A 26,426-nucleotide genomic window follows, 5' to 3' on the forward strand; every position below is an offset into this window, starting at 1 on the left:
TCTAGGGAGATAGAGGCTACCTTGAGGGGGTGAACTAAGGGAAGAGTGAGCTGTAGTCAGGCTCAGGTGGTATCTGCCCAGCAGGCTCCCCTCCCAGCAGTGTTATTTTAGGAGGCTTGCAGAAAGAGGGCAATGCCTACCCCAAAGGAGACTGGCAGCACCACGGTGGAACCCCAGGCATCTGCAGGGGGGCATTGATGGGTGGGGAGGTACCAGACAGGCCCAGTGCTAGCCACTGTGAGTGATGCATTGCCAGAGACATCGGCCTCTGGCTCTGAGGGCCCCCAGCCCTGCTCCCCATCACCACATCCCTGCTCATCCCCAACAGAAAAGGAGAAAACTCAACTTCTTGAGGATTTATTGGACCGGGGGCTGTGCTGCCTTCCAGCTAGACCCCAGCAGCCCCTGCATCAGGAAGGGGCTGCCAGAGAATCAGTCCTCAGGGTCCCCACTAGTGTTCTGCATTTCTCCAAGTGCCTGCTGCTCCTCCGTCAGCCACACTGCCATGGGGTGACCTGGCTGAGCCGTTGGGAATCCTGTAAGTCCCCAGCTTGCCAAGTGATCTTGGCCATATTCCTTGCCTTGCCTGGGCCTTAGTCTCCTTACGCTCCATGGGAGTATGTTATTGTCCTGTCAAAAGACAGGGCTGGGCCCACTCACAGTCCAGTCCAACTCAGTATCACAGATTCCATGGAAGCAGATGGGGTTCAGATCCTGTCTGTGAGTCACCGTAGCTGCTGCTCTGAGGTCTTTGTCTCTCAGTTTCCGTCCAGCTTAAACCCATTCAGGTGCCAGGGCCTCGGATCCCAGAGAGCCAGGCATCCGCAACCCCTGGCAGGAGGAGGGAGTTGGAACAGAGCAGGGAGTGGGCCAACCCACAGGCCAGGTACTGGGGTGGGGTCAGGAGGAACTGGGCTTCTCCACAGAGGGGTAGAGCTTGCGCAGGCTGGAGTCCAGGAGGAAGTCCACTGACCTGTGGGGCAATGGAGGGTCATGAGCAGGCAACCAAGGGGTGCTAATGGGGGAATGGGAGGCAGGAGGTCAGGGCTAAGAAAGGGACTCCTGGATGCAGGACACAAGTGCCATCCTGGTGTCAGCCATCACCCTCTCTTTATTCAGTTGGGAAAACTGAGGCACAGAGAGGGTAAAAGACTCACACAGGACCTCAAGGTCAGCTATGTTCCTGAGGAGAAAGACTCCTCCTCCCACTCTATGTTCATCTAGTTGGGTTGGCCCCATCTCTGGTTCTAAGGGAAGGCACATGACCCAAGCCGGGCCGGTCGGAAAAGGGAAGCTGGCTCAGGGATGGGCACCCAGTCCAGTATGGACCAATGACAGCCTTCCTTGGGATTTTTGCTGTCACTATTAAGAAGCTTCCTATGGGGGGACTTCCCCAGCAGTCCAATGATTAAGACTTCACCTTCCAACGCAGGGGATGAAGGTTTGATCCCTGGTGGGGGAGCTAAGATCCCACATGCCTCGCGGCCAAAGACTAAAACATAAAAAACATAAAACAGAAGCAATATTGTAACAAATTCAATAAAGACTTTAAAAATGGTCCACATCAAAAAAAATTAAAAGGGCTTCCCTGGTGGCACAGTGGCTAAGAGTCCGCCTGCCGATGCAGGGGACATGGGTTCGTGCCCCGGTCCGGGAAGATCCCACATGCCGCGGAGTGGCTGGGCCTGTGAGCCATGGCCGCTGAGCCTGCGCATCCGGAGCCTGTGCTCCGCAATGGGAGAGGCCACAACAGTGAGAGGCCCGCGTACCGCAAAAAAAAAAAAAAAAAAATTAAAAAAAAGAAGCTTCCTATGGGGCTTGCTAAGCTGGGGGGAGGGGAGCTGGGAGCTGCTGGGAGCCATCTCTGTTCCCATGAAGGAAAAGTGACTGAAGCCAACACGGGGTGGGGCGGGGAGAAGGCCAGCAGAGAGACCCAGACCCCTAATAACATCAGTTGAGTGCTTGGATCCAGCCATGCCTCCAGGTAGCATAGCTTTGGACTTTTCGGTTATGTGAAACAATCAATTCCTATTTTACTTAACCCAGTTTCAGTTGGGCTTCTGTCACCAAAAGTTCTCAAAACCCAACCCTTCCAGGGTGCACCTGTTCCTGCCTACCTCTGGTGGTTTTCTAACACTGAGTTTTTTTTCTGGGAATTTACTTGTCCTGCGTCCCATACTCTCATAGCACCTCCTACCTTTATGGCCAGAGTACCTGCCAGATCATATGACAAGGGCCTAGACTGTCCTTTCTACCTCAGGAGCCCCAAGTGCCAGCCCTGCCTCCGCTACAACTGCTCTGTGAAAAGTGGATACACCCCCATACCTCTCAAAGGTTATCCCCGCCTGTAGGGTGGATGATCCCTGGGGCTGGGAGAAGCACCCACCTGTCGATGGGGTGGATGATGATGGGGATGGCCAGTAGTCCCAGTGCGGTGGTGGTCCACCTGCGGACAGCCAGAGGCCAGCGGGTAGCAGTGCCCAGGATATAGAGAGAGGCAGCACACACACGGTTGATAGTGAAGCCTGGGATGGCCACAGAGGCCAAAGCCTGCCACACGAAGGTGTCCACCATGGCCACGGTCACCCTGGTGCTGCGGCCTGCCTCAGGGCTTGGCACCTGGCAGGCACAAGAGACATTTAATCCAGCAGAGGCAGAGGCGGGAAACCCTGTGGACAAGGGGCATGAGGCTGGACCAGGGAGAGGGAAGTGAAGGGGGTTGGGGACAGAGCCACGCTAGTGTTGGGTTCTGGACTCCACCAATTCAGGGCTGAGGGTGGACTCACTCATATCCAGCACTAGGATATAGATTACGTCACCTGCGCTGGGGACAGGGTGCACTATGCTACAAACGGTACCGGGGTATGGAGTCCGCCAGGCCAGGTTGTGGGGACCGGACTGTCCCAGAGGGACTTAACCACATGCAAGGCTGTGGACTGACCACAAGGGGAGTGGACGGGGGTGGGGGGTTGAGGGGCAGGTTAACACTCACGTCTCTCGCTTTCTTGCCCTTGTTAATGGCATCAGCCAGCACGTAGGAGCTGGACACACCGTAGCTCAGCCACACGACAGATACAGGCACCAGGGAGCGGAAGGCCTCCCCCACCTCATTGGCGTAGCCTGGTGGGGAGGGGATATTTAATTCCTGAGCCTTTGGGTTGTTCCACAAGGGAGCACTTGAGTGAGCTGGTTCTTATGTCATTCTGCTGAGCAGTAGCTGGGTGACCTTAGACAAGTAATTTTACCCCTTTGAGCCTCAGTTTCCCAGCCTATAAAATGGCACTCATGATGCCCACCCCAACTCTCCCCTCGTGGAAGAGCTGAGCGCAGACACCGTTCTCATCACTCACTTGCCTTCACAGCCTGGGTTCTAGAAGCATCTGAGCTGATGGCCGAACAGGCAGTGAGAGAGACTAAAGGCAGCCCCACTGACCAGGGGCTCACCATATGCCAGGCCTTTATGTACTTTATCTCATTCTACCCTTAATATTACCACCCAATGAGCGAGACCCTGCGTTCATCCCTTTTTGCTGAGGAGGAAACAGGCTCAGAGCCAGGGAGGAGCCAAGATGAGAGTCCAGATGCCCTGACTCCACAGGCCTGTGCCAGGCATGCCACAGAAGGCGATCCGATCACCTGGTTCCATCCTCCTACCTGAGCTGCGGCTTCCACCTGGGAGTCTGACCAGCAGAAACCCCGAGGGCAGGGCTGGGAATACCAGAGCTGTGTGACCTTGAGCAAGTTCAGAACCCTCTCTGAGCCCAGTCTCTTCCCTGGCTGAATGAGAACTAAGATCCTCCCACCTTCTCCAGGCCCCTGACCGGCGTCTGGCAACCCCTGCTTCCCCAGACACGTGGTGTAGGGGCCGCTGTCCCCCTGCCCCGTGCTCACCCAGGTACCGCACCCACGTGTCCCGGAAAAGGTCGCGCTCGGCCCCCCGCGGGGGCGGCTCGGACATGGTGCTTCCTCCTTGGCCTCAGTCGCTGCAGCGTGTACTACCGCCTCGGCTTCCACCAGCACTCCCGTTCGCAGCGTCGGGACGAGCTGAGCCGAAGGTCCCCAACTGAAGCATAGGTCATGTAGTCCCCGCCAGCAGGGAGCGTCTGCAAATTCCCCCCGCGCACCGGAGCCCCTCTCCCAGGTTTGAGTTTTCAGCTTAATTTTCTTCACGTTTTCTCTAGAGTCGAGCGGTTGGCGCGATCCTCTTCCAGCACTGGCTGTAGTGTTGGAACCAAAGAGACGGAGGTTCAAATACGGGATGCTACACTTCTTGGCTCTGTGACCTCGGGCAAGAGCCTGTAACTTCTCTGTGCCTCACTTTATTCATTTGTTAATTGGGCAACAGGACTGGTTCAGTCCTGGGACGCTTTCGAAGATTAATTATACAGTCGTCATTTATTGAGTTTACTACCGGCCAGACCATTGGCTAAAGACTCTAGATGGATTACTTCTTTAAACCCTCCCACCAGCCTGGGACACCGCCCCCCCCCCCATTTTACCGTTGAGTAATAGAGACACAGGAAAAATATTAATAGATCACTTTCCCAGGACATATAACTGCTGAGTAGTGAGGCTGGCATTTGACTCCAGGCAGTGCAGCTCCAGTTCCCATGCTCCTAAGGTGAGCTGAGTAAATGAGGCTGGGGGAGCGAATGGTGAGAACCCTGGTGATGTGGATGCTTGGACTCTTAGGAGTCCCTACCCCATGCTCATCTATCAAGCACTGGAGTCTAACTGGACCGAGCCTCTTCGGGGCAGGACCACGAATGAACGAATGAGGCCAGGGAAACGGGGTTGGGGTACAAGACTTCAGGGAAATGAGAACAGAATGAGAGGACGTGGGGTTATTGATTACTAAAGAGTAAACTCTTCCCCTGCTGCACCTCAGTTTACCCATGTGAGGAATAAGTGCACTTCACTAAAGCTCTGTGAATCCTTTGGGGGTACCAGCGAGCAAAGGCCCAGCCTTTAAAGACAGGCAGTCCTGGGTTCAAATGCTAGTTGTGCCGCCTATGAACTGTCAGCCACGCCTGTAAGAAACAAGAGTAGCCAAAATTTACTGAGCGTACACTTGTACCAGGCTTTCTAAGCGCTCTGAATGTATTAATTCCTTGAATCCTTGCAATAAGGTGATAAACACAGGGCTGTTGCCTGGTACCCAGGAGGCGCTCATTAAAGAATTAGCTTTATTATCATCAAATAAAGGTCACAGCCTCCCTGTTGAGGTCCCTGGTTTCAGCCCTGGGAGTCTTCATCATTGTAGGATCATGTAGGGCAGCCAGGTCAACTGTGATCTCGCAGGAAGCTGGGATCGCGACTCAGTGATCCTCAACCCCAGAAACACTGGCAGTGCCTGCGCGGAATTAGGAGACGGTCCCTAAAGTCACGTGATCGTCGCTGCTCCTTGACCCTCCCAATCCAGGTCCACCGCAGGCGCTGCGCGCGCTTGCCAGACCCGCACTATTTGGCGCGCTCTGAGAAGCCCGAGTTGGGCGGGGTCTGCGTCCTGACCGTTAAGATGGTCAGGTGCACCCTTAGCGCCCTTAGCAAAAATGGCGGAAGACGGCCCACCGGCTGGGCCAATCAGGGGGCAAGCAGGCCGTCAGGACGCCTTCAGCGCACGGAAGGAGACTAGCAGATGGCTTCTGCGCATGCGCTCCGCTTATTGAAGGGGAGAAGCAGGCACCCCACGGCGGAAGTTTGCGTGTGTGAGTAACTGTGAGGAGCGAGGCGGAAGGCGCTGACTTCCACGCCCTGCGCGCTGAAAGTTCTTTATTCATTGGTTACTTTTCCTAACAGAGCGCTGTAAACCGAGGTCAGGATATCCTCCTGAGGGGTCTGGCTGGGAGCCATGCGGCCTCGGGGCCTCCTGTCAGTTCCAGCCTTGCCCCTGACTCCTGCTCCCTCAGCTTGGCCGGACCATCTCCCCAGGATGGGTCAGGGCCTGGGTTTCTGAGGGGTGGAAGCTTCAGGACTCACACCCACCGCCAGCCTCCCTGGCCCTTCACGGAGCTGGGATCCCTGGAGGTAACTTCCCTGTGCTTTGTTTGCACTGAAGGACAGTGGCTGGGTACCAAAGCTCACTGTCCCAGGAAGCTGAGTCACTGACAATCGTTAGTAATTTAAGAGGCAGCCAGTGGGACCCAGGAACTGCTGGATTCCTCGAGGCGAGGGAGAGGCCTGCCTGTCTACCCTTGAAAGGGAAGACCTATGCTGACTCGGGCCCTCTCCCAAGACTTGGGAAAAGCTAAAAGATCCTAGCCTGGGTAGAAAGTTCAGAAGAGCCTCAGACCCCCACCATAACTCTAGCAACCGGCTACCTTGCTATTCCTCATTATGATCTAGACTTACATGTTCATTTGGGAGCAAGTTCCTCCCCTGCAGCTGGCTTCCCTGAAGTGTTAGGTCTCAATTTCTCCCCTTTTTCCTAATTTCCTCCCTGCCACCCCATGGTTCCCCCCTCCCTGTCTCATCTGTCACTGGACAGGTGAAGTTGGCACAGCTTATAAGACAGATGCTGTCACGGTGCCCAGCCCCTGGGGACTCCTTAGTAATTTGAGAGGCAAGGAGGCCCACTCCAGCTAGTCTCCCTCTTCCTAATTCTGAAATGAAGGCTCCCCAGATCCAGCCCCGAGGTCTTTCTTCTAGCCCAGTTTCTTTGGGCGTCAGAGTGCTGGGAAAATGACTGCTACAAGGGATAGAAACTGACAGGGAGATGCTGAGGGAGCCAGGCCTGCTGTGGGAGGAGGCGTTACTTTGGGGTGACTGCCCCCAGCTGTTTCATCTTCTCTTCTGAGGCTTTGTCTGGAAGCAGGACCTCCACGGTAAAACTGACCTTCTTTGCATGAATGAAGCTGTAGGTGTTGTCAAACCGCAGGACATCTGAGGGGAGGGGAAAAAACAGACATTCAGGCAATTCTGACAAAGAGCTTGGACACAGTGATTTTGGTTGACTGAGCAAGGCAGTGTGGTAGGTAATGAGGCTGAAGGTAGCATAAGCAATGGTCCTTCACCTTCTGAAACCTAGTCTAGCTGGGTTACAATATGTTCATGAAGAGAAAAATATATAAGAACATGCCAAGTGCCAGATGAGTGGCAGAGACAGTCACGTCTGTAACAGCTTGGAACGAGGGGGCCCTGTAGACTGAAATCATGTGAAAGGCTTTTTAAAGGAGTTAGAGCTTGAACTGGGTCTTGAAAGGAGGGAGTAGAATTAGTTGCAGCAGTAGTTATTATAATAATAATAATAGTAATGGTAACAACAGCTATTTATTTGACTCAATACTGGTATGGCAATCTATATATATTATTCACAATAACTCTTGAGTTCAGCATTAGTACTGTGTTATATAAAAAGAAAGTCACTGTGTCACACAGTGAGGAAGGGATGGAGCTGGAATTTCCCTCTGGCCTGCATTGCTGCCTGACTTGGGCCCTAGAAAGCCTAATCCTGTTCAGTTTCTGACAAAAGGTAAAATATACAAACTTTTTTTTTTTTTTAAAGAAGATGTTGGGGGTAGGAGTTTTGTAATTTATTTATTTATTTTTGCTGTGTTGGGTCTTTGTTTCTGTGCGAGGGCTTTCGCTAGTGGCAAGTGGGGGCCACTCTTCATCCGTGGTGCGCGGGCCTCTCACTATCGTGGCCTCTCTTGTTGCGGAGCACAGGCTCCAGATGCGCAGGCTCAGTAGTTGTGGCTCACGGGCCTAGTTGCTCCGCGGCATGTGGGATCCTCCCAGACCAGGGCTTGAACCCGTGTCCCCTGCATTAGCAGGCAGATTCTCAACCACTGCGCCACCAGGGAAGCCCAAAATATGCAAACTTTTGAACCAGAAACTTACCCCACAGAAAGATAAATGGACAAAGATGCTCAATACACCCCTATTTGTAGTAATAAAAGATGAGGAAAACTAAAATGTTCAAAGAAGAATTGCTTTAAAAGTTTTTATTGAAATACTATTCTGTATAAAAAGAAAGAGGTGAGCTTCATAGAAGTGACTGGGGAAACTAGTGACAATATATCCTTAGGCTAAAAAAAGCAAGTTGCAGAACAATTTGTAAACCATTTCTAACATTTTTGTTAATATATGTAAAAAAATTTTTTTTGGCTTTGTTACTTGGTCTACCTACATTGACAAGTTTTACAATTTCAAAATTCCTTCAAATATACACTGAATAACATATATAATTCCTATGAATGTATATGGGTGGGCACATGTCCTGTATATTATGGAAACACATAATGCTTCTAAAGGAATGGAAAATATTTGGTAGGATAATACACAAGATCTGTTAGTGGTTTCCTCTGGGGAGAGAAAATGGGCATGCAGTTGGCAGAAAAGGCTTCCAACCCTTGGCCAAGGAACAGACTGCTTTTAATCTAACCCTTCTTTTTTTGAGAAGTTTTTCCATTCCAGTCAAACACCCCTTCCAAAGAACAGAGTGGGAAAACAAAAACACTAGCTCTGCCCCTTCCCTATCCTGGTCTCTAACTTTTCCCAGCCAAAAAAACCCTGTGCATTTAATCCTGAGATTTAACCTTTCCCCTTTTCTGCCCCTGGATAAAATGCATAGTTTTAGACTGAGGGCAGACACACCATTCACCCTTTTCTTCATGGTGTGAAGTGAGTAATAGTCATTGATTTTCTCTCTGAGCCAGAGGTCTTTCAGGACCAGTGGTGCCTCTGGAAAGAGGGAAGCTTCCTCTCTGACCTGGATGACAGAGCCTTAGCAACCAGAGTCAGTCATGCTAGAGAAGAGGTCTTTGAGCTCCTTGGACCAAGCATCAGGATTGAGATGACTCTGCCTAGCATGATGTTCTGCCCTCAGAAACAAGGAAGGGGCTGTTGTGACGCCCAGGCCCGAGGGAAGTGGTTCATTTTGACACTAATCATGTACTCACAGACTTGTAGAGGCCCCAGAGATCCTCCAGGCTGGGGCTCCTTCACTTTTGTTGGGGAACTGACCCCCCTGAGAATCTGATGAAAGCATACAATTTCAGATCCCATGGAGCCCATCATGGACCCTCTGGGGCAGTGGTTCCCAATGGGAAAGTCACCATTCTGAAGAGAGGAGGAGCTGGGGGTAACTGTGCCCTCTCATTTATGTATTGAGAAAACATATATATTCTTAGTGTCCTTTTATTTCTTTTATATTCCAGATAGGAGAGTATATTGACTTTTTAATTATGTGTGTAGGTGGTTATAATATCTATGAATTTCATTTCAGAGTAGTAAAGGGGACATTAGACACCACTTATTATAAAAGGGAGGTGTTTGGTCTTTAAAGATTTAGAATCACTGTCTTTAAAGATCTATATCACTAAAGATTTAGAATCATAGACCCCAGATTAAGATCTGCTCTAGCCTACTCCCCTCATTTTAAGGAAAAAGAGAGCAAAATCTAATTAGAGACACTCGGAGAGTTACTGGCAAAGCTGGACTCAGAAACCGGGTCTTCTGGTGCCTAGAGGGGCTGTTTAACCTTCCTACAGTGCTTCAGCTCTTCTAGACCACAATGCACGCTCCAGATCTTTTTTTCTGAATCTTTTTCTTTCCTAGAAGAGTACTCTACACTCAGGACCTCAGGAAATATTAGTTGGGAGAAAAAAAAGTGGAATCTCCCAGTCAAGGCCCCACAAGCAGATAAACATTCCATCTGGGAATGTATCCAAGGGGAACTATAATTTGGGATTTGCAAACCTAAGCCTGATTATGTTAAAGGGTTCATGGTACTACAGAGAGGTAGTGGGCAGCGCTGGAAAACGGTTTGGGCTCTGCTGAGTTTGGGTAAATTACTTCCCAGGTCTGGGACCCCACTCTCTCCTCTGTCACATGATCATCTCTAGGGTAGTCTGTGGTCACGAGATCCTGTACCAGGACCCTAGGATTCTCTCCTGTCTCCGTTTCTTGGTGTCTATGCAGGCTACGCTGTGGGAGAGATAACATCCCCTCTCTATACCTCAGCTTCCCTGTCCTTTAAAAGAGAAATTCAAGCTTATATGTACAAAATGCTTTATGCTCTGAGGATGACAGTGTCTGGGCTGGTGCTAAGCCTTGTTCTTGATGAAGCACACAGTATACCGCCTTCTCCCTCAGGACCCGACAGCTCACTAACAAGAATACTTCTCCTCCCTGGGGAGCCAGACCACAGAGTATATGTGAGGAGGGGGCGGTGGAGACTGAGGTTGCTTGGGCTGTGGGGGAGGACACAGGATCTGAGGTTGGGGCAATGGTGTGGACAAGTACAGAGGCCAAGACATCTGTGGGGCTAGTTCAGACTTCTGGCAGTGCTGCCATGAAAACAGGGCGCAGGGCTTCTCCCATCTCTGGCACTATCTCCCCAGTGGCCCTTCTCCCCCAGGTTTTCCCCTAATGATAATAATGGTGGCCACAGTGCGCTGAGTGCTGCGTGGCAGGCATTACGCTAAGTGCTGCACAGACCTGATCGCATTTCATCATCAGGTGTCCCTATGAGGTAGAGAATTTGATCCCCATTGTAGCAATCAGGAAACTGAAGCTCAAGGAGGCCAAGTCACTTGCCTAAGGACTAGTCAGTGGTCAAGTCCATCTCAGCTTGATGACAAAGCCCTTGCTGTCACTGATTTTCCATGCCTGGCCCCTTGGCTCAGACAGAGAGGAAACTGGAGATTTGATGGGGGTTTTGTGTGTGTGTGTATGTGATTTTTCTGCTTATAAATGTAGTACATGTTCTTTGTAACATAAACTGTATTTGCAGGGCCAGTATAAAGAAACGAAAGCCCTCTCTAAGCTTCCTACCACCATTAGCATTAGCAGAGTCCCCAGAATTCTTTTTTTTTTTTTTTTTTTGGTAGGTAAGAAGTGAATTTATTTAGAGAAACACACTCCACAGACAGAGTGTGGGCCATCTCAGAAGGTAAAAGCGGCCAACCCCAGAATTCTTTTGACCTTTTTTAGCCAAAGTGAGTATACATCATATATGCTAAGTCTCATGCTTTATTTTTTTTTAACATGTATCAGACATCTTATATGTCAGTTTATTCTCTTTAATGCGTATACTGTATTCCATTATATGGATGGACCATAATTTACTTAACAAGACCTTCTTAAGGCCATTTAGTTTATTATCAGTTTCCCAAACTGCTAGGAACATCCATGTACCTATATCTTTGTGTTTTTGTGTAAATATTTCTGTACAGTAAATTTCCAGAGGTAGAATTGCTGAGTCAAAGGGAATTTAATCGATATTGCAAAGCTAAGTGAGGTTAAACACCTTTTCAGATGTCTATTTGCCATTCTTATTCCTCTTGGGTAAACTTCCTGTTCATGTTCTGTGGCCATTTTTTGATCAACTTGGAGATGAGTGAAGTTCAGCAGAGTCAAGGCTAGGTTTGTCAGCACTCTGCTCACCCTGTGATCCCTACACCTACGTAACGTGTTCTGCCTCTCTGATGTCTGGGGAGGGCGCATCCCCAGGAAATGTCTAATGGCAGTCACAGCCCCAGTTACACCTGGACCAGGTCACCTTGAGCCTGTCATCTCACCTCTCCAGGCCTAGGTTTCCTCACCTATGCAAGAGAGGTTGAAACTGATGGAGCTCCACTTCTAGTTCTAACAGTGTGAGAACTTAAATCCATGGAGAAAGAGGGACCTCCCGGGCAAACAGCTAGAGCAGGGGCTTCGAGCCAAGACAGAGAGACTTACAGATGCCAGGATCGCTGCAGGTGAGGGTCCCATCCTCAGGGACCAGGTGGGCATTGTACCTCTGGTTGGAAAGCACCTCTGTCATCTCCCCTGCCCTCTGCCGCTCCCCCACTTTGGTCTTCAGGAAAATCCCAAAACCGATGTCCGAACCATCCGACATGAACTGCCACCTGCAGGGGACACCCACCCACTTAGACGTGATTCCGTCTGCATGTTCCCTCTCTGGGGTCCTGCCACCAGGGCTTCTCCCACCCCAGCCCACCGCCAGCACCTATGGCCAGAAGGCTCAGGTCTCCTGGAAGGGTCCAGAACCCTACCTGAGGACACAGCCTGGAAAGAGAATTTCATACTCCACTTGGTGGGAGGAGCCCCGGGAAATCTGCACACTGTGTTCGTACTGCTGTTTCAGCTGGTCTCGCACGTAATACTTCTTGGGGATGTCACCCCCATAGTTGATCTAGAAGCAGAGCACGGAGTGAGCTGGAATGTGCATTTGAGCCAGGTGTCTCTGGTCACCTCCGGCCCCTGGCAGCCCATACCTTGGATTTACACTTGGGGTCTCCATCAGGGTCCGTCATGGTGCCCCCATACTCCACAGGCAGCTGGTCAGGGCTGACATATTTCAGTAAAACCTCCTTCCAGTTTGCTGGCAGGAGAGGGAAGGAAGGAGAGAAAAGGATCACCACCAGGGCAGGAGTTCATCACAGCCCTGGCAGTCTACACAAAAGAGGCAGAAAAAACCTGCCTGCCCCCGCACACAAAACATGGGCATTGGAAGCACAGGACGTGCGCACAGCTCTGCAGGGGGTTCAAGAAGAGCTGTCACCCAGATGACTGCCCTGTTCTGGACCAGGAAGCAGGAGACAGAGGTCCTGTCCCCACTGCCTCTGGCCAGCGAAGCAACCTGAGGCAAATAAATCACTTCATTCTGAGCCTAGTTCCTCCTGCCCTGCAAGGTTATGGTGGGAGTGAAGTGAACTAAGTACTTGAGAGGGTGTTCGTTGTAAACTGTAAAATGCCGTACCTGTATGAGAGTGTATTATCACTCCCAGGAAGAGGGGATACAAATATTTGAAGTGCAAGCAGGAGGGAACAAAGAAAGGAGGGGAGGGCATTCCACGCAGAGGGAACAGCGCATGTGGCAGGCAGGAGGGCAGTCAACATGATCTGCCCTAGTTAGACTGAGCGTGAGGGCATGACCACTGTCACCTACTGTGCTCACTCGTGATTTATTGAATGAATGCATCACTGTAGACCGACCCCTTAAATGGGCTCCCTTGGCTTTACCCCAGCCACAGTTTCACTTCTCTTGTTTTGTAGGCTGTTTGGCTACCAGTGATTTGGTTTTTTTTTTTTCTCTTTAAATAACCAAGCCCTTTCCTGACTAGGAGAGTTTGCCTCAAGTGCAACCAAGGCTGAGATCCATTTCTCTGCCAGATTCCTAAACAAGTATCAGCCAAGGACAATATTTTGATACTGGATGGAAACCTTTCCCTGCTGACGACAGAGACCAGATATAGAGAGCAGCTCCAGGTCACAGGGTACCACCGAGCATCCTCTGTGGCTGGTGCTGCCCGTAAACCCACAGGGATGGTCCAGGGTCTCCCAGCCTTCAGATTTCTAGGGACTTGAGACCATGCAACTCCAGGGGTGCTTTAATCTGTGCTGAGTACCAGTGACCAGCCCAGGGTGAATTTCTCCCCTCCTCTATTGAAGATCCGGTACCTTCCCAGCCCGAGGCGGGTTTGGTTGAAAGGGTTTCAGGTGTGGGTGGGGGAACTGACTGAACCTCCTCTGCAGCCCCGCTGCCAGGAAGCCGAACTGGCTCATGCTCATGGTGGGTGGCAGCCACAGAAAAGCCAAAAATCATTAGAGCCTTTTCCTCAGACGTTGTTTCTTCACCCAGTTCAGCTGGAGGGTTGGAATAAGGCCAGGAGGATTCTTCCCATCTCACAGAGAGGAACTGAGGCTACAAGGACAGAATTTGTTGCACTAGAGCCAGGACCAGCACCCAGAAGTCCTGTGCTTTCCAGACTGCTTTGCACCACACCCAGGCTCAGCACACATTTGGAAAACCTCCACTTTCAGTGTGGTGCCTGAAGGTGAACATTCAGAAACCTTCAGGATTCCCTACCCCCAGTTCAACTCCACAGGTGGCATTAAGCCGTCCACGAGCCAGTCCCAATCTCCCTTTCTAGGCTTTTCTCCCACCACCCCACATCACGCTCCAGCCAAACTCGACTCCTGCCTGTCCCTGGCTGGCTTGATTCCCATGGGTCTTCCTTGCTGGCTTCCCCTCGTCCCCTGATGTTCTCCTGCTGCCGTGCCTATCCAGTGTCCGTCTGCTCTCTTCCCCGCCAACCTCGCAATCGCTTCTTCACTCCCTGGTGGGCTCCTCTTTCTCTTCATGCCCTTGAGCCTGGATATTCCCCAGGCTTCAGCCTCTGTTCTGTGGGCAGTCTTACCTCCTCTCAAGGTTTTAGCTGCTGTCTCTATCTAAAACTCCAAATCTCCAGACTGGAGTTTGCTGCTAAGCTTCAGGCCCAGGCATCCCCAACATGTGTACACCTCACAGACTCCTAGAACTCAACTTCAAGCCTTTCCTTCTGACTGTATTATTCCCCAGTGGAACTAACTGCATCAGAATGACTGCAATGCTGTCACTCATGCCAGATACCAGGGAGCCATTCTAGATTTCTCTTCCTCCCTTCCTACATCCAGTCAATTGAGTTCTGCTGTTCCACTTCCTACGAAAGTCTGAAATCCATCCTCTCCTCTCCGTCCCTACAGCCCCCGCTGTGGCTCAGGCTTGCAACACCTGGTACGTGGGCTGTGGCCACGGTATACAAACTGGTATCTGTCCTGAGAATCAGGTCCTGTACCCCACCCCCTGCCCTGGCTCAGGAACTCCTCTCTGGTGCCCAGTGGCCGGTGGAGTTGTGTCCCAGCTTCCCGACACAGTGCCCTGGATTCTCTGTGACCCAGCTCCTGGCACCTGGCTCCCTCTCCACGTCATCTCTCGCACACCCTGCCGTGTGCCCTCTTCAGCTGCCCGTGCCATGGTGTGTAAGATCTTTGCTCATTGTTCTTATTTCTGCCCAACAGCTTCCTGCCTTGCTTCACCTGGCTACCCTACTCATTCCATAGCTCGCAGGTGAGGGAGGCATCGCCCCCTCCCCAGGCTGGGCGGGGTGAGTGCCCCTGCTCAGTGTTCCCATGGGCTTTTCACCTCCTCTCTTTTACACGTAACATCTTGCGCTGATATACATCTGTTTGTGTCTCCCTTCTCCGAGAGGCCACAAGCTCTTCAAGGGACTCTGTCTTACCTCTGTGGCCTTGACACCTACCTAGTCCAGGGCCAGGCACACAGCAGGTGCCCATCCAATGAATCCATGCGTACTTGCCCTCAACTGAAAGCAACCTCTGCTCCTGTGACCTCCCTTCTCTGCCGCATCTATGCCTTTTCTTTTTTTCTTTTTTTTTTTTTTAAAGGAATTTTATTTATTTTTTGGCTGCATTGGGTCTTTCTTGCTGCACGTGGGCTTTCTCTAGTTGCGGTGAGCAGAGGTTACTCTTCATTGCAGTGCGCGGGCTTCTCATTGCGGTGGCTTCTCTTGTTGCGGAGCATGGGCTCTAGGCACGCGGGCTTCAGTAGTTGTGGAACGCGGGCTCAGTAGTTGTGGCTCGCAGGCTCTAGAGCGCAGGCTCAGTAGTTGTGGCGCACGGGCTTAGTTGCTCCATGGCATGTGGGATCTTCCTGGACCAGGGCTCGAACCCATGTCCCCTGCATTGGCAGGTGGATTCTTAACCACTGTGCCACCAGGGAAGTCCATCTATGCCTTTTCTAGTTTGTGTCCTAGCTTTCTCTTAAAAGTCTCCTGTTTCACTGCAAGCTTATTGAGGACAAGGACTTGCATTCAATTCATCTTTGAATTTCCCCGGAGTGTCTGAGAGAAAGAGTTCTTAGGAAAACAGACAGGAAGCCCCTTGCTAGGGCCCAGCCTGCTCCTGGGTCCCACTGCTCCCAAACCAGCAGAGGGAGCCTTCGCCCCGGCAGCTCTGGCTCTCTAATGCCATCCCCAGCGGGGCTGCAGCCATGCCGTGGAGTGGAGGAGGGTCTGGGCTACTCACCCCCCAGGACCATGATCTTCTTACGAGTGTCCTCACTCAGGAAGGGTTTGATGAGGTTATAGGCCACAGGAAACAGCTTGGGGGCTGGAACAGAGACCAGGCCATGTGAGGCCAGGAGCAGTCCCCACTCTGTCCCTAACAGTGTCCACCATAGCCCCCAGTGTCTGGCTATGCACTCCCTGGTGCTGTGGAGCCCACACAGGCAGCCCTATGTGAGGCTCGGCTTTCCTGTCTGTACAGGGGGGATGGTCTTCCTTTCTCACGGGGCTCGGTGGCTCAAAGGAGGTAACGAATACTAAAAGCTTTGTGAATTACAAAGTGGTCTGCGTACATCATGGGTCGGTCTTCTGAACAGGTCCTAAGACCCCACCCTCCACCCCTGACTTCGGCTCACTCTATTTCACTCTCCTTAATCTGTCCCAGTAATATTTTTGGCCCCTCTTTCCCATTGGGCTTCATCACAGGTAGTTGCCAACTTACCTTTAATGACAAAAAGACGCTTCAGTGTTTCGGGGTAATTTTCCTCAAACATGCAGAGAAACTGTGGAAAGAATCCAGTGGGCTCAGAACTCTGTGCCAGGGAGGGAGGCCCTTCTTCCTCTGGCTTCCCCCACCCCACAGGGCCTCCTAGCAGAGGGACCCACCCCCCCAACCCACCCCCCGACCCTCACCTCTCACCCTCCACCACCCCCGAGCCCTGGCCTTCACCTCTCCATAGGCCTCCACAGCTGGCTTCCAGAGATGTTTGAGACCAAGCCCCTCACAGTCATAAATCAGGGTGATGGTCTCTATCTTGTTCCCCGTCTGCAGGGGACAGAGGAACAGAAAGTCACATCAGGCTGCCCCCCACACAACACACACACGGAAGCCCACCCCGGTTCAGGGAAAGTGCTGATTGTACCCTGCACCCATACTGCAACCAGATCCGGCAGGGCCGTACCTAGGGTTTTCCGAATCGAGATAATTACCCCAGGCCGGAACTGCGGCCTAGACAAGTCACCCTTCCCGTTTAGATCTCCGTGTTCTCATCCAGTAAACAGCTGGGTGAACTTAGATTACATCTGAAGTTGCTCCTGTTCTGCAGTTTGACCCGGTGGCCCCCCTCGTCCTCTGCACCCCGTGCAGCCACTCATCTCGCAGGCACAGATGCTCTCTATCCAACCTAAGCCCTTAAGGTGCATCTCTAACGCTTCTCTGCGTGCCCAGCCCCACAGGGCCTCTGCGCACACTAGGTTCTCAGTGAATGTGGATGACACTGTTGAAATGTCCCCAAACGTATCACATGGTCTCACTGGATCTTTACGACTGCTGAGGAGGAGGGCAGGGGAAAGGACCATGGCAGCTCCGCCTCGCTCTTCAGTCTTTTTCCAGTAAGAGAATTAGCTGTCCTTAGCTTTGTCTGAATTCAGAGTTAGGGAAGCACAGAATCTGAGCTCACTGACACCAGCGGCACCCAAATACTTGTCCAGGGATAGGGTGGTCCCTGACAAGGATTCCTCTGGTGCCCAGATAAAGGAAGAAAAGTAATGATAACGTAGCATGTTTTCTATGAAGCTAAACTTTACCCAATTAAAGGACGGCCCTTTATTCTGGGACAATGCCATCCCTATAGTTTGGTGGGTTAATTATGACAATTAGGGACATAGATCAGTTCCTAAAACTTTGCAATTTCACTGGTCTATGAAACCTAAACATCAGGGCCTAAAGCTGCCCTTAAAGCCACGTGTGACACCCACACTTCTGCGTGACCACCTCCACCGGGCGTAACTCCTCTTCAGCCGTGCTGGTCCCCTCACCTTTTCGGTCTGGCAGGCGCACTCCCGCAAAAGCAGCTCGCAGTCCCGCATCTTGGTCTTGACCAAGTCCTGTTTGGTGGCTGAGAGGAGCAGACCCTTGGCATCCAGAGGTCCAATGATGTCGTACCAGATGGGGCAGCCATCCAGGTCATAGCCGCACATGCCCCCTGAGAGATACTGTTGGACCACCTGGGCCCAGACAGAGATGGGGGTGCCTGGTCAGCAGGCCCCGGGCAGCCATACCTTCCCGGTGTCCAGGGCCTTCCTCTGGGTTCATCCGCCCCTGGGTGCCAATGGATACTCATTCAATGACTTGGCATTGTCAGACCTTTCCTCTGAGGGTCCCAGTCCCATAGACCCAGGATACAGATCATGGGTCTAACAGACCTCACGTGGTGTGGGGCGGGATAATCTGTTCTCACCTCTGGAGGCTGCCAGCTCATGATGTTGTCAATGTCCTTTTGCTTTCGGACCTCCACATGCTGCAAACACACGAGGGCTTTAAAAAAGCAGGGCGGGGAGGGGGTGGTCCTTAACAGGCATCTAGCAATGGGTGACAGCACGAACAGACCACCGGACCACAGGTAAGTCACGAGAAGGCAACCAGCAGGAATGGAAAAGAAGGAAGTGCCTGTTTCAGAGATCTCAGCAGAACAGATTATAATTCTTGGCTGGCCCAGAACTATGAAAGCTCTGTTTCCAGGGAAGGGAATGCACTTTGTCCTGGAGGATAAGGCAGTACGGGTCGGCTAATACTCAGATATGTCACATAAGCCACAGGCGGTGATTGGGGTGGGAGGGGGTGGACAGAAGTCCAAGCACGGCGTGATTCTGATGGGCAGAAATGGAGGCAACAGTGGGCTTCGGAGCCAAATGGGTCTCACCTTGCGGAGCATGGCCTCAGACTTCTGCAGGTCAAAGCTTCTTGCTGTAACAGGGAAACATGGTCAGGGTTAGGATAGCAGCCTGGGCGCCAAGGATGGGAAGATTTCCCTGCTCCTGTGCGGAAATGCCTGCTGACTCTCAGATCACCCCACATATAGAAGCTAATGTGAGGACATTCACTGCTTCTAGAGCACCACAGCCCCTGGGCTTGTGGGGAAAGCAGGTCAAGGTTCAGGGCAGGTGGGGGCAGCATTGCAAGTTCAGGGTCAAAAGAGTTTTACCCTAGTGGATGCAATCAGGTGAAGGGTCTTATCTCCTGTCAGGGAAAGCAAACCCTGGGCCCCCTTATCATTTACCCTTCTCCTTCCACAAAGTTAATCTCCTCCACGGTCTAACATCCAGTCCTGAGAGCTTGACCTGCGGTTCAAAGATGAATACAGCTGCCGCATAATCTGGGGCAGGACTGGCAGAACATTCCAGTAGGATGGAGGGGAGATGAGCCTCCAGTCAACCTTGCCATATCCTCAGAGGACCCATGCATACCCCAGGGGGACACAGAGGGCCCTCGTCCTCCCAGGGTTCCCAGAAAGTTTCAGAATTAGAGTTCACCTGGCTCAACTCAATTTCATGTACAAACCCTGACATGCTGTCCTGCTCAAACTTGAACACAAAGACCTCCCTGCCCGCCAAGGCCATCTGCTCCCAAACAATCCAGGCTGCCATTTGCACACAGCCCTCACTATTGTACTGAGCAGAGACCCTCTACAGAGACATTCAGAGAGGAGGGGCGGGGGTGCTTCCTCAGCCACGTGACCACCTTTCCAATACTCGCAAATTCTGTGCTGCCACCCTGAGTGCTCCCTGCTATCATGCTGCCCGTCCATGGATCCTTTAACCATCCTTCAAAGCTTGGTTTCAAGTCCATCAACTTCCCTTTGGATGTTTTCCAGTTTGCCAGTGCCCCTCTTGAAGTGTGTGGTCCAGAGCACAGGTGTTGCCTACCCTTCTCCAATTAAGCCTAAGAACTTTCTCGGCAACAGGCCAGGCCCTTAACTCAGGCGAAGCTTACAGTCAACTGAAACCCCCAAATCCTTTTCACCTGTGCTGCTTATGAATCCTCTACCCCATAGGTTGAGAGGTGGTTTTCTGGATCTATCCCTATCAGATTTCATCTTGTTATGGCCAGCTGCATTTCATCTTTTTTTTTTTAATTTTTTAATTTTTGGCTGTGTTGGGTCTTCGTTGCTGCAGGCAGGCTTTTCTCTGGTTGCAGTGAGCAGGGGCTACTCTTCATTGTGGTGCGCAGGCTTCTCATTGTGGTGGCTTCTCTTGTTGTGGAGCATGGGCTCTAGGCACACGGGCTTCAGTAGTTGTGGGACACGGGCTCAGTAGTTGTGGCTCATGGGCTCTAGAGCGCAGGCTGAGTAGTTGTGGCGCATGGGCTTAGTTGCTCCACGGCATGCGGGATCTTCCCAGACTAGGGCTCGAACCCGTGTCCCCTGCATTGGCAGGCGGATTCTTAACCACTGCGCCACAAGGGAAGCCCCTGCATTTCATCTTTTAAAGAGTTTCTGAGATCCAGATTCTGACCAATTTTGCCATTTGACCTATGAACTGTCCCTCCCAGCTGTATGTCCTTTGTGGGTCTGATTGACATCCAGATCTGCTGACAGCCCTGGAACCTGGGCCAGACAGGCTGCCCTCTGGACTGTCACCAGCCCCTTAATCACTGCTCTTCGGAAGTGGCCGAGCACATTCCTTGACTCTGCTGTCCTGAAATGCAGTCCACTCACCTGCACTCAAGGATACGACAAGAGATTTGACCAATGCCATACCCTGTCATGTGTGCTAGACACACGTTTGCAGGAATGAGCAGCCTTCCCTCTTGGGAAGTTCCTTCTCATGGTCACCCTTCACATGCCATTGTAGCAGCAGGGGGCAGCTTTCAGAGGAATATAATCTGGGTTTGCATCTCAGCCCTTCCACCTTCTTCCTGTTTGACCTTGGACAAGATACTGCACATCTCTGGCCAAATCATCCAGTGAGCTAGAAACACTTGGAAGATGCAAGGCACCATGCTATCATGTTGGGGTAGCCCAGCTGGACCTGAAAGTGGGAATCCTCCATGGGAGGGACACGCCCAACTGTGAGGAGAGTCATCTTCCTTGGGAACAGGAGTGGTGGTGAACTTCGGGCCCCCTTATCTCAGGGAGGCTCTCCAGTTAACCTTTAGCTGCTGGGGTCCAAAATCCAGGGTATTTTAGGGCCCTCCCCAAGTTTCCATTGCCCCTGGCAGTACCGGCCTGATGCCTCTCCAGGGCTCCTGCCGCCCTGGTCAGGGGCAGCTCAAAGCATGGCTTAGGGCACTGCCAGAGAGGCCGGCCTGGGAGCAAGCTGTCCTGGGTTCTTATTTGATCTCTTCCTGTCCTGGAAAACAAAGAGACTCAGACCTGCTCTGCCAGGCTCACAGGTTTCCTCCACCTCCTCGTTTTATCTTGCCATCTGAGCCCCCTCGCTGGGGTGCCCAGAGCTCAGGCCCACTCGGGGGGAGGCAGTGATCTGTGTGCCTGCTCTCGGGCCTGGGGCCCAGCAGAAAGCCAAGCCCGTGTCGGGGGAAGGGAGGAACCCAGTGCTCACTCGAGAAAGGGAAGAACCCAGTGCTCACTCACACCTAAATTAGACAAAGACATTCGGCTGGCATGTGCCTTGCAAATGTTTCCTTTAGATGAAAAGGAGAAAAAGAGAAGGTTTCTCTAAAAAAAAAAAAAAGGGGGAATTCCCTGGTGGTCCAGTGGTTAGGACACCGAGCTTTCGAGCTTTCACTGCCGAGGGCCCAGGTTCAATCTCTGGTCAGGGAACTAAAATCCCGCAAGCTGCGCGGCATGGCAAAAACAGAAAAGAAAAGAAAAGCAAGGCGACAAAAACCCTAATTGAAATTCACAGTAGAGTCTGACCAGGCCTGAGCTCCTGCCCAGGGAAATGTGAGGCACAAATAAAGTGCAGAGGAGATATTTCCTTGGTTTGAAGAGGCAGAGCTTGGTTTCAGGAGGCAGCTGTGGCTTACTGGAGAGGACGATGGCCTGGGAATCAGGGGCCCTAGGTTTCTGCCCTGATTCTGCTTCGCATTAGCTGTGTGCCCTCAGCTAAGTGCCCTCTCCTCTCTGAGCCTCAGTTTTCTCATCTGGCAAATGAGGATAACTGCACTCTTCTATATTCCTGCAAAGAGAGGGGTTATCCCAGGACTGGGGAGTTGGGGTGCCTGGGAAACCAGGGCCCCAGGCCAGCCTTCTCTCAGATAAAAAAAGAGCTGCGAAGCTGTTCAATTCAACAGCTCTCTGAAACCACACTTCCCCCACCTCACAGTAGCTGGGTAGTTTGTTTGATCATCTTGCAGCTGGCCCTTTAATGCAGCGCTGTCTGCCCACTCTCCCCACCCGCCCCCTTCCAGCTACAGCCCTTCAGCAAAGGCTGGGCCAAAATGTCCTCCAGCTCTGGACTGACTCCATCGCCGCCTCTTTGCTGCCTCTCCACCCTCTCTGAGTGGGTGGGGTGGGGGGAGTTCACAGCTTTTTAGGGGGAAAAGGGCAAGTGGCACTTTCAGAGGCACACAGGGTCTGCTCTGGGGGGCCTGCTAGCTATCAGCCTCTCAAGAGTGTGCCAGCTCTATTCAGTTTCTGGACAGAAAAGGAAAATACATCTCTTCCCCTGTCCCAAGACTCGCAGGGTATACATGTGTGTGTCTGTGTCTATAAATAAGTAATTGGCCATGACTTATACTTTAATATTTTGGGCTCTGATTCTGTTAGCACGATTTAATCTCTGTTAATCTAACACAGAGGAATTTTCTCTATTATTTCTATGTCTGGCAATAAAGTTTCTACAAAGCCAAAAAAAAAGTGTGTCACAAGAACCAGAGAGGGTGGCACATGACTTGAATCACAGGAGAGGAGGAGAAAGAAAAGAACAGAAGGATTTCAGGAGTTGCAACATGGGGTTGAGTCTGACCCTGATGCTAGTAGAAACGTGTACACTGCATCATCACGGGCATAGCACTGTCACGTCCCATCTTGCCATAGGCAGGGCACCCTGTCTCATCCAGCTCTCTCAGAGAGGAGCCTCAGACAGATGTTCACCCCTGGACCAGGTACCAGAGCCAGGCCAGGGCAGAGCTGGAATGGACCTCAGGGCCATGGAGCCAGATGATGGCTTGAGGGGAGTTTTGTTAACCTAGGTCAGGCTGAACCCCACCCACCGTGTTCCCCGTGCATTCTGCCCCTCCTTCAAGCTGCCACAGAGAGGGCCAGTCTCTCCCACGGGCCAAGACTCTGGTTCTAAGCTTGGCTCTGCCTCCAACTTCCCACAAGCTTGGGGCCTTTCTTGGCTTTTCCTCAACCTGTTTCCCCACATCCATCGGCAGAGTAGATTCATCGAGTGGATGGAAAGGGCACCGGGCTGGGAGTCAGCTGACCTGGCTCTAGTCCTCTCCCTGCCTGCAGTTCAACACTGTGCGACTTGGGGCAAGTTACCTCACCTCTCTGAGCCTCAGTGTCGTTATCTATCCAACAGGAGGGTTGAGGTTATATCATTGCCAAGAACGCTTTTGGTTCTGAAGGTTGAATACTCCAGATTCTGAGATTGCCTGGGGCAGGGTTTCCAGAGGGTGCTATTCTGTTCCCCAGCCCAAGCCCCTGCCCCAGCCTCCCGCAGCCCCTTTTTCCTCACCTCGGAGCCAGCGCAGGAGAAAATAGTCATCTGGATTCGGCAGACTGGGCAGCACATCCTGGACATTCTCCCGAAACTGTATGGAGAGGCAGCTGGGTGAGTAGCAGGTCCCACCCTGACCGCCCTCTGCCCGGGACTCTCCATAGAGGTTTTTGCTGGACCCCTGCTCAACACGGGTCAACTCTGCAGACACTGGCTGAGCACCTGAGCAGCGTGGGACACTCTGTCGGTCATGCTGGTGGGAGCTGAGTAGCAGGAGGAGGTGAGAAGGGAGTAAGACACTGCCCCTGCCTGGCTGTGCGCACTTACACGCTCCAGTGTGATGGCTGGGCAGAACAGCCCCCAGCTAACCGCCACAGTAGACACTCTGGGGTGTGCCACAGCAAAAGCGTAAGTTTACCAAGCATTCCTCGTGTGCCCAGCACCGACCTCGGTGCTTATTCATTCTTCTAGAGATATTACTGCTCCCGTTTTACAGATGAAGTAATTAAAGCTCAGAGAGGCCAAGTAACATGCCCAAGGTCGACAGCTAGTAATCAGCAGAGCTGGGATGCAAACCCCGGTCTGTCCCAGGCCAGAGCCTGCACTCTTTCCACCATGGCCTGTCCCCTTAGTAATGGAATGGTGAGCAATGTGTCCAGGGAGCAGAGGGAAGGAAGAGTTTGATGCTGACTGGGGCCAGGAAGACGGTGGTCTCACACTACTTCATATAAAAAATGACATTTGAGCTGGGCTTGAAGGACTCCAAAGGCAGCAGGAGGAGGAAGGAGGGCAATCCAGGTGGAGGGAAGAGTTCCAGCCAGAAGTCATGAAGGGGGAAAGTGTAGGGAGTGCCAAACAAGAGAGCTGGACAGTGACCCCAAGGATGGCCACGCCCCCTCCAACTGCTCATTACCCTGCAGGTGAGCATGCCCCCACGTGCTGTGCTGTCCCCAAGCCTCCTGCTCCCAGCCACTCACCTTTCCCTAGTCAGTGACCTACAGGGCAGCCACAGAGAGGATCAATGAGGACCCGCCACCTCTGCCCCTTGCCTAGGTCAGCCAGGGCCTCAAACCATCCCATCCCCCAAACAGCTCCCAGACCCCCAGGGAGACTGGCATGAAGCCACCCCTTACCAAGGACACTACCCAGCCCCTGATATCTAGTTTAATCACCACCTAATCCCTTCTCTGCCTGACTTCCCCTGCAGGTCAGCAGTAAAATCTGAAACCTCCCTACCCGGCCTCCCTGGGATGGGGAGGCCCAGCCTGGGGCAAGGCCTCCATGGGACTGGAGCCTCTGCCCCACTACCACGGCAGAAGACACCTGCCACCCGCCCCCTCCACCACTTTCTCAGCAATGGAAAACTGCTGTGGAGGCTCCAGACCTAAGACTGGACCCAAACAGCTCCAGCTCCAAGAACAGCCAACCTTCCCTCTCTCCCCAAGGGCAGCAGGGGAGATCCAGCTGGTGGGAGAGGGTCCGGCTCTGGAACTGTTGCCCCCTCCTCTGCCCAGGCGCCAAGGCAAAGCTAGGCTTACCTCCTTGCCTTTTGAAGAGCATCAGCCCCAAGTCCCCAGCCCGGGAGGGGCCTGGGTTGAGGGAGGGGCCTGGGTTGCAGGACGGGGTGGGGAGCTGGTCTCAACTCAAACTAGCCCCAACCCAGTCAGTCACCGGTAGGATCCTAGGCTTTGCACTTGAAGCTGCTCCTTTCCACATCATCTGGTCCAACCTCCTCAATTCTTTTCCTCAAGGAGCGAACAGAGAAGGACCGGTTTTGCCCAAGGTCGCTGAGAGACTTGGTGCCAGAGCAGGAGCCATCCAAGTCTCCTAAGAAGCCCTCCGGCCCTTTCCATCGTGCCACTGCCCCTGCAAGAGGAAAACCTCCCGGAAATGGGAGGAAACCTAGGGCCCTGCCCCTGCCCCTGCCCCCAGGGCCCGGCTGCCAGTCCCGAGAATGAACTTTGCCTTTGTGCCCTCAGCTGCCTCCGTGGGCTTCCAAGCAACCACTTCTTCCCAGGTGGCAGCGCCAAGGGCTCGCTCGCGGCTGGGGCCGGGACGACCAAACTTCCCCGGGGTCCCCTCGGCGGACGGAGGGGAGCGAGGGAGGGGGCGACCGCGGACCGCTCGGTGCGGTGGCTGCCGCTCCTTCCGCCGCTCGCCGCAGACCCGCGCTCGCCCCCCATCCAGCCCCTTCCTAGCCCGCTGCCGCCAGAGGATGGGGTCCATCGCCCGGGGCGGGGCCGGGCCGGGACGGGGTGAGGGCTCACCTTGGCCAGTGCCTCCTTCTGCCTGGGGCTCAGATCGCCGACTCTGCCGCTCATCGTGGCCCAGGCTCTGGGCGCGGCGGTTGCGGCAGCAGACAGAGCACGGACTCGTTCTCCGCCGCGGGAGTAAACTCCCAGCCTTTTGCCGGGGCCGCGGTTGGCAGCCAAGCCCCGCCTCTTAAAGGATCCCAAGGGGCGGAGTAGGGAGAGATGCGCTGGGCGCAGGAGCGTCTGACGCGGGTACCCTCCGCCCTCCTGAAGCGGGGACCTGAGCAGGAGGCGAGCAGGAGTGCCCACCCGGTCCGAGGCCCGTAGACATGAGAAGGACAGGAAGTCTGTGTTCCAGTCCCCAATTTACCCTTAGCTTACACTGTGACCTTGGAGGAGACACCTGAACTCTCTAGGCCTTACTGTCCCCAACTAGGTGCTATCTATTGAGCTCTTCTAAGATCAGGTCCCCACGGTGCAGGACCTCTCCCTCCAATACGAGAGGAAGCTTGACTGATGCCTCTATAGGGGACCAGGGGACCCCTAAGTCTAGCCATCGCCCTGCCTCCAGGACAGTGGCCTTGGCCTTTTCTCTCTGGGGCTTCTGCCCTCCTCCTGTCCTGCCATGGATTTTGGACCACTGCTGCAAACCCAGCTTGGGGCCTTTCAGTGTTAACAACCTTTCCCCTCCCCCTTCGGGGCAGGCAGGCTGAGGGGGGGTAAGGAAGCCCAGACCCCATCTCCCCACCCAGAGCCCTGTCCTCCGCTTCTGACCTTCGCAGCTCTCTGAGAGGCTCATAAGTGCTGGCACCCTCAGCTGGCATGGAGGGTTGCTTCCTCTCTGGGAATCAGAAGACCTGGGTTTGAATCCTAATCTTCCCCTTGTTTATATGAGACTTCAGGGAGCAACTTCACCTCTCTGAATCCAAGCTTCTTCATTCCCTAAATGGATTTGGATGATCTGGACCCTGAGTCA

The 26,426-nt window shown here is 52.9% G+C and overlaps 2 protein-coding genes across 7 annotated transcripts; both read right to left on the minus strand.

Moving 5' to 3' along the window:
• Positions 1 to 341: 341 nt before the first annotated feature.
• MTFP1 (mitochondrial fission process 1) lies at positions 342 to 4,390 on the minus strand. The gene is made up of 4 exons (XM_067700264.1): positions 3,892 to 4,390; positions 2,993 to 3,120; positions 2,387 to 2,619; positions 342 to 973 (listed from the first exon to the last, which is right to left on the minus strand). Exons 1-4 carry the CDS (start codon positions 3,956 to 3,958, stop codon positions 901 to 903), a joined length of 501 nt encoding a protein of 166 aa, XP_067556365.1. The 5' UTR covers positions 3,959 to 4,390; the 3' UTR covers positions 342 to 900.
• A 1,351-nt stretch (positions 4,391 to 5,741) lies between these two features.
• On the minus strand, positions 5,742 to 25,633 carry LOC137203659 (SEC14-like protein 2). Of its 6 annotated transcripts, none has more exons than XM_067700258.1 (12): positions 25,466 to 25,633; positions 23,217 to 23,292; positions 18,494 to 18,537; positions 18,032 to 18,091; positions 17,610 to 17,798; positions 16,522 to 16,617; positions 16,294 to 16,354; positions 15,814 to 15,897; positions 12,222 to 12,328; positions 12,000 to 12,139; positions 11,683 to 11,852; positions 5,742 to 6,882 (listed from the first exon to the last, which is right to left on the minus strand). In XM_067700258.1, the coding sequence occupies exons 1-12, from the start codon at positions 25,517 to 25,519 to the stop codon at positions 6,752 to 6,754; spliced, it is 1,212 nt and encodes a 403-aa protein (XP_067556359.1). In that variant the 5' UTR covers positions 25,520 to 25,633; the 3' UTR covers positions 5,742 to 6,751. The 6 variants fall into 6 exon arrangements, with proteins under 6 accessions (XP_067556359.1, XP_067556360.1, XP_067556363.1 ...); XM_067700259.1 differs by having other exon boundaries at positions 18,032 to 18,152; positions 25,466 to 25,607; XM_067700262.1 differs by lacking the exon at positions 25,466 to 25,633 and adding an exon at positions 24,870 to 25,057.
• Positions 25,634 to 26,426: the final 793 nt, after the last annotated feature.

Source organism: Pseudorca crassidens, chromosome 12, assembly GCF_039906515.1.
Source record: "Pseudorca crassidens isolate mPseCra1 chromosome 12, mPseCra1.hap1, whole genome shotgun sequence".
NCBI classification, from domain to species: domain Eukaryota; kingdom Metazoa; phylum Chordata; class Mammalia; order Artiodactyla; family Delphinidae; genus Pseudorca; species Pseudorca crassidens.